The sequence below is a fragment of the Megascapheus bottae genome, chromosome 2, assembly GCF_031878675.1.
Source record: "Megascapheus bottae isolate mThoBot1 chromosome 2, mThoBot2.hap1, whole genome shotgun sequence".
Lineage (NCBI taxonomy): Eukaryota > Metazoa > Chordata > Mammalia > Rodentia > Geomyidae > Megascapheus > Megascapheus bottae.
The window spans coordinates 41,867,341-41,880,438 of NC_143510.1; the positions used below are offsets into that span (position 1 = coordinate 41,867,341).

The following is a 13,098-nucleotide window of genomic DNA, read 5'->3' on the forward strand; positions in this document are numbered from 1 at the left end:
ACACCCAGGCATCTATTCTGTAGCTGGGCAGAGAAAGCCAGACACTTACAGGCATGTCCAAGATCATTCACAAGATACTACCAGGCCTCAGTGATTTTACAAAGTGCTGCCTAGATAACTCATTTTCAACTATACTGTCTCTAGATTAATTAGAATAGTTAACTGTATGCCAGATCTTCAGTTCTTTTCTTTTTTTTTTGGGGGGGGGGGGGGGGAGCCTGAGCACTGTCCTTGGACTTTCTCAAGGCTAGATAGAGCTCTATCACTTTAGCCTCAGCACCACTTCCTGCTTCTTGCATGCTAGGCAAGCACTCTATCACTAGGCTACACTCCTGGCTGCAGTTCTTTTCTTAAATCTCTAATTACATGAGTACTCAGAAAGTGAGTAAAGGGCCACTTTATGCAGAAATGGCAGTAAAACAATTGCCTAGCCATTAAGAAAAAAAATTTATCAGGCTAGGAATGTGGCTTAGTGGTAGAGTGTTTGCCTAGCATGCATGAGACCCTGGGTTTGATTCCTTGGTACCACATAAATAATAAATAAAATTAATTTTTAAAAATTATCTAGTAGGGCCTGGGACTTTGTACTAGTGGTAGAGTGCTGTGGCTCAAGTGGCAGAGCTCTATCTAGCCTTGAGGACAGTGTGCAAGCCTTGAGTTCAAGCCCCAGGACTGGCCAAAAAAAAAAAAAAAATACACACCCACACACACACTTGTGGGTACTGAAGTGTTCCCACCTAAAATCGCAGATTATCTTAATTATAAGCATTTATTAAATAATATGTGTCAGCGATTGTGTCCCCCAAATTCTTTTGTCAGAACCTGCTCACTAATGTGATGATGTTAAGAGTAATGATGTTTGGGGTAAGTGATTAGGAAAGGAGGGTGCAGCCCTCATGAGTGAGATTAATGTCCTTTTAAAGGCAAAGCACTACAGGGCATGGACCCCCCCACACACACACCAGGAATTAGAGGGTTTATAGTTCTTTTCTTTCTTTTTTTTTTTTTTTTTTTTTTGCCAGTCCTGGGGCTTGAACTCAGGGCCTGAGCACTGTCTTTGGGCTTTTCTCAAGGCCAGTGCTCTATTACTTGAGCCACAGCACCACTTCTGGTTTTTTTCAGTGTATGCGGTACCAAGGAATCGAACCTAGAGCATCATGCATGCTAGGCAAGCACTCTACCAATAGGCCAAACTCCCAGCCCTATTTTCTTATCTCAACCCAAATAACACTTTACAAATAAGTTCTAAGTAGGTGCCACTATGTTTTTCATTAAGATACAAGATTAAAGCCAGGCACAGTGGCTCATGCCTGTAATCCTAGCTACTTAGGAGGCTGAGATCTGAGAATTGGCAGCTTGGGCACCAAAGTCCCAAAGTCTATGAGATTCTTTTCTCCAATTAACCACCAAAAAACCAGAAGTGGTGGGGTGGCTCAAGGGGCAGGGCAGTAGCACTGAGCTGAAGCTCTCAGGGACAATGCCCAGACCCAGAGTTCAAGTCCCATGACTGACGGATCAACTGACCCCCCCCCCCAAAAAAAAATACAAGATTAAATGCAGGGGCCGGGAGTTTGGCCTAGTGGTAGAGTGCTTGCCTAGCATGCACGAAGACCGGGGTTCGATTTCTCGGTACCACATACATAGAAAAAAGCTGGAAGTGGTGCTGAGGCTCAAGAGGTAGAGCTCTAGACTTGAGAAAGTCCAAGGACAGTGCTCAGGCCCTGAGCTCAAGCCCAGGACTGGCAAAAAAAAAAAAAAAAAAAAAAAGATTAAATGCACTGGTTTTGCACAACATGTTTCCGTATTAAACAGGATGTAGGGAAGCTTTAGTGATTTAATTTTCTTCTCTGTTCACTATCCCAATTCCTCTCCTTCAGAAATAACTGCAGGAAAGGGGGGGGAGAAAAGAGGGGAAGGGAGGGAGGGAACTTCATAAAGAACAGCAACACAGGATGGGAATGTAATTTGGAAATAAGCATTCAACTACCAAATGCAAGGCCCTGGGTTCCCCACTAAAAAAATAAAGTGCAAAATTAATCATAAATACCTCTCAACAGAATCAAGGTGCAATGGCCTTTGTTTGTAACAACAGACATTAGCACCAGCATCTAAAATGCAGATATCTGGAATCTTTGGCCACTCATTCTGATTTTCAGCATTCACTGGGGCCTAAGAATCTCAGTTTTTCTCCAAAGTCAGAAACTAAGGGAAACTGCTATAAACTTAAATGATCAAAACAATCACCACAGCCAGGCATCTGTGATTCATAGCTGTAGTTCTAGCTATTTACAAGGATGAGATCTGAGGATGGTAGTTCAAAGCTAGACTATACAGGAAAGTCCACGAGACTAATTAAATCACCAAAAAGAGAAGTTGAGGCTTAAGAGGTAGAGCACTAGCTTACACCAAAGAGCTCAGGAACAGCTCTCAGGATGAGTTCAACCCCAGAACACACACACACACACACACACACACACACACACACACACACACACACACACACACAATCACATTAGCTATAATTTTATAATGCCAGATACCCTACTAAGTAATTTATATAAGCGGTCTCATTTTTCAGTTCACACTAACCTCACAGATAATCTTACCTAACTACCAGTGAAAAAACATATTCCAGGTCAACAAAGCCAGAACATACAAGACAAAGTGAAGTCTGTGACCCAAAATCCCTTCCTCCTTTCCAGTCTTTAAATTCTCAGTATGTCCTATGAGTGTTCACAGGGCCTAGCAGAAACCACGGCCCCAGACTGAACCAGAGTAAGGAGGGAGGTGACAACCATTGTACAATTCTACGTATGCCAAAACAAAGTTATATATCTGAAAAACAGGCCATTTCCATTTGTTAATGACATCCCAATGCAGCTGAAATTTTACATGTCTCATCTATTTTACAGGTGAAGAAATCAATGCACAGAGCAGTGTCTTAATCTGACTAAAGTCTCACTGTAACTGCAGCTATAATGGGACACATGCTTGTCTGCCTTAGAAAACCCATTTTCTGACAACTAAGATAGTGGTTTCATTTTTTTCTTTATATATGGTACTGAGGATTGAACCCAGGGCCTTATGCATATTAAGCAACTACTACTGAAGTAAGTCCTTTAAAAAAAAAAAAAATGGTCAGGAGTGTGGCCTAGTGGTAAAGTCTTGCCTAGCATGCACCAAGCCCTGGGTTCATTTCCTCAGTACCACATACATAGAAAAGCTGGAAGTGGTGCTGTGGCTCAAGTGGTAGAGCTCTAGCCTTGAGGAAAGCCCAAAGACAGTGCACAGGCCCTGAGTTCAAGCCCTAAAACTAGGAAAAAAAAAAAAAAGACAAGAGCTTGTAGCATATGCCAAGTTGGCTTGGCACTGGACATCATCTTCCTTAAGTGCTAGAATACCAGGCATGTGCCACTATACTCAATTTAAAATAGTAAAATAGTATGTTCCAAACAGAATGCACTGATAGGTGATTACATATACACAAGAAAAAAATCCAGGTATTGGTTTTCATTTCTGTGCAATGCAAATATTTTTTAATGATCTAACCAAACTTCCGGATATAAACCTAAGCATACATTTGTTTATTTTTGTTTTGTTTTGTTTCCAGTCCTTGGGCTTGAACTCAGGGCCTAAGTACTGTCCTTGAGCTTTTTCAAGGCTAGAACTCCACCACTTGAACCACAGCACCACTTCTGTTCTTTTCTGTGTATGTGGTACCAAGGAATCAAACCTAGGGCTTGGTGCATGCTAGGCAAGCATCCTACCACTCCCAGCCACACTCCTGGCTTAAGCCTATATTTTAAATGAAGGAAAAAATTAACCATTTTAATTTGACATTGAAAACGTCAAAATGAAAGGCAGGTGCACATCTGTAAATGCAGCACACAGGAGGCTGAAGCAGGAGAATCTCAATAACTTGATTTGGGAGACTAGTCTAAGATACACAATGAGGCCCCTATGGAGAGAGGGGCAGAAAGACAGAGAAGATGAGTGTGTTGGCTCATCCCAGCTACTTGGGAATGGGGAGATCAGGAGGACAGTGGCTGGAGGCCAACCCAGGCAGAGGGCTGGCAAGACTCCCATCTCAACCAATAGCTGGGTGTAGTATAGTGGCACACACATAATCCCAGCTACAGCAGGGGCATAAATAAGATTGCATTCCAGCCCAGTCCCAGCAAAAAAAAAAAAAAGAAAGAAAGAAAAAAAAAAGGAAAAAAGAATAAAAGAAAGGAGAGAAAACAAAAACAAAAGTAAGACCCTATTCAGAAAATACTGAAGGGAAAAAGAACTGGGGGCATAACTCAAATGGTAGAGTAGTACCTGCCTAGCAAGCATGAGCTAAAGTTCAAACTCCAAACTGCAAAAGAAGGGGAAAAGGAAGGGTTAAAACGAAGGAGGGGAGGGGGAAAGGAGAGGGAGAGAGAGGAAGTATAAAAGGAAGGAAAGTTGTTTTAGCTGGCCAAGCAAATTCATAATAAAATCTGTCCCGAAATAAGATAAAGTATAAAAAAGTTACTCTATTAAACTGAAATGCTAACTCACAGTCTCCTTTCTGCTATCCTTTGACTAAAATGTTGCTCACTTACAATTCTATCAATATAAAAAAAGAATTCCTTTTCTATAACCTGAAAAGCTTCACAAGAAAGCTGTGTTTCCATCAATCACTTTTTCAGGAGCTCATTCAAAGCTTCAGTCCCTGACTCTACCAGGACAGATAACTGGAGCTGGAGCCTGCTTCAACAGGCTTTCAGGAATATTAAGTCCAGAGATCCTAGGAATTTCTGACGGTACTCAAATCGAGTTTAAAAAAAAATCCACTTTTTTTCCCCCAGGCTGCTTCTCTGCTCAAAAGTCCCAATTTTCATTCTAGAAATGACTGTCAACTAGTACGAGGTGTTATTAAACAACCGCTTTACACCCTCTTCCGTCCCAGATCCCAGCATCTGCCTCTTTGGGTAGAGTAAATAGAACTCTATTTGCCCATCAAGGCACTGTGAAACGCTCACAGATATTTTTTTTTCCCAAGTACTGATAATATGTTGCCCAAACATTCTTTGTCCGCTTCTAACCCTGACCATCCAAACGTAAAAACGATCTGTGCAAATCCACCTCGATCACGATGCTGCTCTGCAAAGACCAAATGGTCAAGAGAGAGAGAGGACAGATCTCCAACCGCAGCCCCCAAACATTTCAACCCTGGTGAAGTACCTCTCTGGTTTTTCTTCACTCCCTCTTAAGTTTCCAGAATAAACTAGTTGTTCACAAAAAGATAAAGGAAAACCCAAAAGAAAAAAAAATCCCAGCCCGGACAAATGCCAAGTCCAGATGGAATAACCGCGGCTATTAAAGAAAACTTAGTAAGCTTGCTATCACGGGAGCAGGGCACGGGGGAGGGGCTGGGGGAGAGGAGGACGAGAGGCGCCAGGCTCGTGTTTAAATATCTCAACTTGAACTCCATGGAAACGAGAGGGAATTCCTCCCGGCCAGACAGCAATAAAGGTTTTGGTTTGGTTTTTTTCTTCTTCCTTTTTATTTTTTGGTGGAGCACCACTTTTTCTTCAACAAACCAACTTTTTTTTTTCTTTCTTTCTAAGCTGGGAGTTAATTCCATGTGTAACTGCCCCGAGAGCGTACGGAGCCCCCCGTGGGAAGCGCCGGGCTCGGCGGCGGGCGCCGCGCAGAGACCCGGTCCGCCGGGAAGCCCGGAAAGCGCGGGACTGACCGGCCCCGGGAACCCTGCTTCCCCGCCCCGGCTCCCCGCCCGGCCGGAACCCCCCGGAACCTGAGCCGCCCCTACCTGTCCGGCTCTCCAGGACGCACCGCGGGGCCCGCACCTCCCGCCGCGCCGCGTCCGCCGCCCGCGAGCCAGGAAGCGGCCGCGGCCTGCGGCTTCCCGCCATCGCCGCCCGCTCCTTCCTCCACGGACACGGCGAGCTGGCTGAAGGCGTAAAGGAGCGAGCAGAAGCCGCAGGCCAGACACAGCACTACGAGACGCAGGTAGCGCCGCATCGCCCCGGCCCCGCGCGCGACCGTCGTCACCGCCCGCCAGAGCCACCGCCGCTCCCGCCCGGGCGAACTGGAGCCGGAGGAATGCCACTGCGCAGCCGCCAGAGCAACAAGTTCCTCCTCTGGCCCGCCCCTGTTCCCCTCTTCCCTCCCACCGCCTAGGCCAGATGATGGACAGTTCGCCCGGAAGCCCCGGGCACCGCCCCCGTCTTCCGCCACGCGTTACAGCTCCTCCCGGCTCCGTCCAGCTCTACTCGGACTCGCCCCACCCGGAGGCCCGTGAGGCCCCGCCCATTCATGTAACGTAAGGTCTGGAGGAATTCGAGGCTCCGCCCCATCCGGCATAGTCCCTCCCCTTCGACCTACGCGGCCCTCCCTAAGGCTAAGGCCCCGCCCCAAACCGCCCTCTAAACCCCGCCCGTTTCCTCAGTGACCCGCCCCAAGTCCCGTTGGGCCCCGCCCCCTCTCGCCTGGAAGGGCCTGGATCTCCTCTCGGAGGCTGGCCAGGTCTGAAGCGCCGCTGCGCTGAGAGCACTGGGTGTTTCCCCAAACCCGAGGTCAAAGCCCAGAGTTCTGTGCTTGATGGCGCCAAGGAGGGAGGTGGCAAAGGAGCTGGGCTCCGGAGACCATTGACCTACATTCAAATTATGGTTCTAGTAACAAGATAATTGGTGAGATGGTGCAAAATGGAAGGTATTAATCCACTTGCACGGTGATTGTGAAGGTGAAATTTTAAAAAGACTAAAAACACCTGACAGTAGGCACTTCTAGGATGCAACAGAAACTTCCTCTGCCTCTAAAAAAAAAAAAATTCCTGACATTAGTAACGCGGTTTGATTCAAGGCTTTGCACTTACTTAGTGCACTATCACTTGAATCATGCTTCCAATCCAACCTTTCCTGATTATTCTAGTGATGGAGTCTCAAAGAATTTTCTGCCTGGGATGGCTTCAAATCTCTATCCTCTAGTTCTGATGAGTAGCTAGGATTACAGGCATAAACTACCAGCACCTGATTTCTCAGCTGTTAATTTTTTTTTTTGTCGGTCATGGGACTTGAACTCTGGGCCTGGGTGCTGTCCCTGAGCTTTTCAACTCAAGGCTACTGCCCCTACCCATTGAGCCACGTCTCCACTTCTGGTAGTTAATTGGAGATAAGAGTCTCACAGACTTCAGTGCCCAGGCTGGCTTTGAACCATGGTCCTCAGATCTCAGCTTCCTGAGTAGCTAGGATTAGCAGCATGAACCACCACACCCAGCTCAGCTGCTAAATTTCTATAAGACCATTATATAATCCATTTTAGCCACTTAAAGGTATGTCCTCATAATGTTTGTAGTTTTCCATGCCTACCTTGTCCCTGACTCCCAATAAGCTCTAAGAACCTGTAAGGCAGGGGACCTCTCTTTTACATCTTTTTGAACTCTAAAAATTCATTTCTATATGCAAAGCAAAATTAGGATTATCCAGTAAAAAGCTTCTCCTTGAGCTGAGAATGTGGCTTAGTGGTACAGTATTGCCTAGCATGCATATAGCCCTAGATTCGATTCCTCTGTGCCACATAAACAGAAAAAGCTAGAGGTGATATTGTGGCTCAAGTGCTAGCCTTGAGCAAAAGAAGCCCAGGGATAGTACCCAAGCCCCAAGGCTAGAGGAAAAAAAAAAGCTTTTCCTTTTTTCACTCGTCCTGTTCCTCATCTGTTTCCATTCCACTCATTAATATTTTATGCAGCAATACATGAGTGTCTTGGGGTGTTGGAAAGCTTAGTAGGGTGTGGGTGAGAAAAGTTGATTATTTATAAATTCAGCCAGGCATTTGTGGCTCTCACCTGTAATCCTAGTATTCAGGAGACTGAGATCTGAGGATCACAGTTTGATACCAACCCAGGCAGAAAAGTCTGGGAGACTCTTATCTCCAATTAATCAGCAAAATGTCAAAAGTAGAGCTGTGGCTCAAGTGGTAGCCTTGACACAGACATTAGGACACAAACTTGTAAGAGTGTGCACACATACCCGAAGGTACAAGTGTGGTCAAGAGAAACTAAATAGTAAAGGTAGCCCAAGGCGGTGGAAGAGGGCTATGATAAGTATGGTAAGTAACTCTAGTCTGAAGGATCAATGAAACAGGCTCTTGTGTTCTAGAGACTGTGAGAAGTTTGATACTACCAGCTAAATGAATTCAAGAGAAAATATACTGACTGATAAGACCAGCAAGGGGCCAGACTTTGAGTGTCCAGGGTTCAGCATACCAAGGAGTCTGAACTTAATCTGCCAGACAATGGTGAAGCATTGAAGGTTGCTAATAAAAATATAACCAAAGATGTAACAAAGATATAACATGACATTTGAATTTTAGGGATAGATTCTGACTGTATTGGAGGCTGGACAGAGCTGAGATTGGAGAGGGCTGCTCCAGTGCCAAAAAGTGATGCTTCAAAATACATGCACATAAAATGGATAAAAGTGATGCTCATAGATTGTCCAAATTGTATCTTGTCATTGAAGTTAGTCATAAAATACAATAATAAGGACGTGTGTGTGTGTGTGTGTGTGTGTGTGTGTTAATCACTGTGAATCATCAAAAAGTACCAGGTCTATGGCCCTGAGAAAGTCACCAAACTTAACATTCCCTTTTCTCAATAAGGATTAAATATCCTGCCATACTGAACCAAAACATAAAAACAAGCACTCTCTCATGATGTGTGAAGCTATGACTCAAGTAGTAGAGTGCCAGCCTTGAATAAAAAAGGACAATGCCCTGGCTCTGAATTTAAGCTCTGCTTTCAGCATGTACAAGCACACACACACACACACACACACACACACACACACACACACACACACACAAGCATGCACATGCACACATGTGCGCAAAGAGTAAAAACATAGGTTTGTTGATTTTTGTGGGGAGGGAGGTTATGGGGTTTGAACTTGGCCCGGGCACTATCCTTGAGCTCTTCAGCTCAAGGCTACCGCCCTACCCTTGAGCCAAGCCTCACCTCCCCTTTTCTAGAGGCTAATTGGAGATAAGAGTCACTGAGCTGGCTTTGAACCTTGATCCTCAGATCTCAGCCTACTGAGTAGCTAGGATTACGCCTGGCCAAGGGCCTCAGATATACAGTACTCCAAAATATGGGTACTACGCTCAAAGACAGACCACTAAATCATGAATACTAAATAAATCTTTCTGTTATACCTTATGATTCTTACAGAAATGAAGATAAAACTTAACAAAGTACAGAAAAGGATAATAACAGCATTGATAATAGAAAAGTGTTTTTGAGAAAATTAAAGGATGTGGTACCAAGAAACTAGAGTAAGAGCTAATACTGAAATAGATAGTTTTGTTTAAAAGATGCTAACTACATGGTTCTTTGTTCCTACAAAGTGGCATGGCATGAAAATTAACAATAAATCTTTAATCATTCACAAATTAAAATATTGGAATGGCATAAAGGAAAGCTATGCAATTTCTGTTTCTGCAACAATCTATAGGAAGAACCTATCCAAAAGAATAATTCATATACTTAATATCAAAGTTCTGTTTGGCATCATTCTATCCCTTTAAGTCATTCTTAATCCTGTAATTATAAATTCTGTTGTCAAATAATATAAGGCACTCTAAAAGTAGAAGTGCTTTGTGTATTACTCACACACCGTCTTATTGTTTGTGTATGTGTGCACATGCGTGCATGCGTGCGTGCGCCATCACTCAAGTTTGAACTCAAGATCCCTTTGCTTTTTTTGGTCAAGGATAAGACTCCCACACTTGAGCCACTGTTCCATTTCTGGATTTCTGGTGGTTAACTGGAGATAAGAATCTGTCAGACTTTCCCTGCTGGGCTGGCTTCAAGCCTCAATCCTCAAGTCTCAGTTTCCTAAGTAACTAGGATTAGAGTCACTAGCACTCAGCTTCACTGGTTGTCTTAAAGCATTGAGAATAGTATTCATGCTGTCATTACCTCATGTCACAAATAACACATTGCACTTCTATATTTCTAAAATTAATTATTCAATTGAAAATTATTATTTTCAATAATTACTTTCATGTCTTCATGTCATAACAGGTATTTTCCCTTGATTGTATGCATATATTCCTAAGTCTACTTCTCACTAGAATTAGTCTCTTAATTTTCTAATGATAGGCTCCTAAGTAGCTTAGCTTATAGGCAGAAGCCACCAGCATGGCTTCAAATACATACATACATACACATACACACACACACATATATATATATACATATGTACATATGTACATACACATATGTATACATATTTCACTTTGTAAAAATCTATGCATAGTCTAATCTAGTTCTACGTCCATTTCTTAGAAGTAAGAGATGCTATTTTATTTAAAAATAAATAATTCCATGGCCCGCAAAACTAGCACTTGAGGAGCCGATGCAGGAGGATCAAAACTTCCAGACCAGTCTGGACTGTACAACAAGACCTTGTCTCTGTAACAAAATCATAAAGAGCTAAAATTCAGAAAGGTTCCTTAACCAAATGGCTAATGAACCATATTTTAGATAGAAATCTTAGAAAAAAACATAGACTAGATTTTTGTTTTTACTATATTATCTTCTTCTGAACAAATATATGCTGTATGGAATAGTGCCAATCAGAACTGAAAACAGGAAGGGAACTTCTGAAACATGAAAATTTCCTAGCCTGATATTAGGGATTAAAAAGAAAAAAACAGGGCTGGGAGTTTAGTCTAGTGGTAGAGTGCTTACACAAAGACCTGGGTTCGATTCCTTGGTATCATATACACAGAAAAAAAACCGGAAGAGGTGCTGAGGCTCGTTGTATACCTCTAGCCTTGAGAAAGCCCAAGGACAGTGCTCAGGTCCTGAGTTCAAGCCCCAGGACTGGCAAAAACTTTAGAAGTACAAGTCAAATTAGTTGGACAACACAAGGACTCAGAAACTCAGACCAAAAGTGCAATGTATTCTTAACTGTATTTAGCAATATGTTTCCATTTTCCACAGCTTTCCAATTTTCATGGACCTGGTTGGATTGGAGAATTGGAAAATAATGCTGATAGTCTGAGCAAAAAGTATTTGTTGTATTTGTTCAGAACAGTAAATGTGGCGAAGCATAGCATCAGAGGTAGGACAAAAGACGAAAGTGGTTTTCTTCATTCTCAAGAAACTAGCTATAGACCCCAAGATTAGTAAAAGAGGCAGTTGGAGAAGCAAACATGACTGTCCATACCTGTAATCCCAGCACTTGGGGGGCAGAGGCAAAAGGGTCTTCAGTTCTCAGTCAGCCTTAGCTACATAATGAGATCATGAAGGTGGACTGGAGAAGGTGGTAGAAAACTAACAAAGGGTATACTTCATGCTCCTCCATATCCTGAGGCTACAACTTAGCTTGTGTTTCTGGTTACAAGCGAGAAAGCAGCAGCTGGCCTGGATGGTCTACGATCATCTTACATGTCTCCCTGGCTTCATCTTCAGGAATCTTCCATTCCATTTGCAGTACAGGAGGTTGATTCCAGGGGATTATGCAAGTCCTGGGGCTTGAACTCAGTGCCTGAGCACTGTCCTTGGGCTTTCTCAAGGCTAGGGCTCTACCACTTGAGCTACAGCACCACTTCTAGCCTTTTCTGTTACATGGTACCAAGGAATTGAACCCAGGGCTTCATGCATGCGAGGTTAATACTATACCATTAGGCCATGCTCCCAGTCCCTGATCTTATTTTTTAAAAACTAAAACTCCCATACAATATCTTCCTAAACTGTCATCAATCAAGGCTCAAATTTAACCATATTAAGGTCCAAATAGCAAGATTCGCTTGGCCAAGCTGGCCTAACAAGACTCTATTTACAAAACAATGAAAGCAAATGGGGATGGGAGAATGGCTCTGTGATTGCCTATCTGAGGGCAGCCCAGTATTGCTCCCCCATTACAAGCTGAAGAATTATAATCCCATCACAGTCCAATGCTGGCCAAGTGCTGCTGACTCATGCTTGCAATCCTAGCTGCTCAGGAAGCTGAGATGTGAGGACTGCAGACCAAAGCCAGCCCAGGCAGAAAAGTCAGTGAGACTCTTATCTCTAATAAACTACCCCCAAAGAGCTAGAAGTAGTGCCATGGCTCAGATGATAGAGTGCTTCTCTGGAGCAAAAGTAGCTCAGGGACAGTGTCCAAGCCCAGGACCAACAACAATAATAAATAAAATCCAATGCTTACCTGAAAACTGAACTCAGCATTATTCTTGTTATCCAAATTCCTCTCTATAATCAAATAACCAAGAGTCCTATTTACATTTGGCATCTTTCATTTTTACAATTAATAAAGTAAAACAATTCTTACGTGTGGTAGCATATTTCTCTTAGCCTAGTTCTTAACAGGCTGAGGCAGGAGAAATGCAAAGGCCAGCTTAGTCTATATAGTGAATCCACAAACAAGAAACAAATATTTTGGGGCCGGGAGTTTGGCCTAGTGGTTAAAGTGCTTGCCTAGCATGCATGAAGACCCGGGTTCGATTCCTTGGTACCACATACATAGAAAAAAGGCCAGAAGTGGTGCTGAGGCTCAAGTGGTAGAGCTCTAGCCTTGAGAAAGTCCAAGGACAGTGCTCAGGCCCTGAGCTCAAGCCCAGGACTGGCAAAAAAAAAAAAAAAAAAAAAAAAAAAGACATAAATATTTTTTGCTCTTTACTAATCAAGTAAAAGTATCCTTAAGACAGTTTATTTTATTCTATGCTGGAAACAAATATTTTATTTTTGATACTGCCCCCTGGAGTCTGAGGCTCCTGAGGGAACTCAACGTTATGTTTACCATTTTTCCTTGTCCTTTAGTTGTCTTCTCCCAAGTTAGTTTTTCAGCCCTTCCCATTTTTGCTGCTCCTCAAAGTAGACAGAGGACCATTTGATGGTTGCTATAATTAGGGATTAAAAGAGAATAAAGATATACATTAATAAGTCAACAATTATTAAATCTCAGTTCCCAGTGTAGTTTCTATTTTGATTGATTGTGTGTGTGTGTGTGTGTGTGTTGATTAGTTGGTTCCTGAGCGTAATTGGTGTTTAACTGGATTCTCATAGACTTTTCTTGCCCTGGCTGGCTTTAAACTGTGATCCTT

The 13,098-nt window shown here is 43.2% G+C and overlaps 1 protein-coding gene across 1 annotated transcript in view; it reads right to left on the reverse strand.

The window, feature by feature from the left end:
- Positions 1-6,074, reverse strand: part of Gxylt1 (glucoside xylosyltransferase 1) — a 42,076-nt gene extending 36,002 nt beyond the window's left edge. Inside the window, exon 1 of the mRNA XM_090324454.1 lies at positions 5,801-6,074. Coding sequence (XP_090180580.1) covers positions 5,801-6,012 — 212 coding nt within the window. The 5' untranslated portion in view covers positions 6,013-6,074. The remainder of the gene's footprint in view (positions 1-5,800) is intronic.
- Between the last annotated feature and the right edge of the window lie 7,024 nt (positions 6,075-13,098).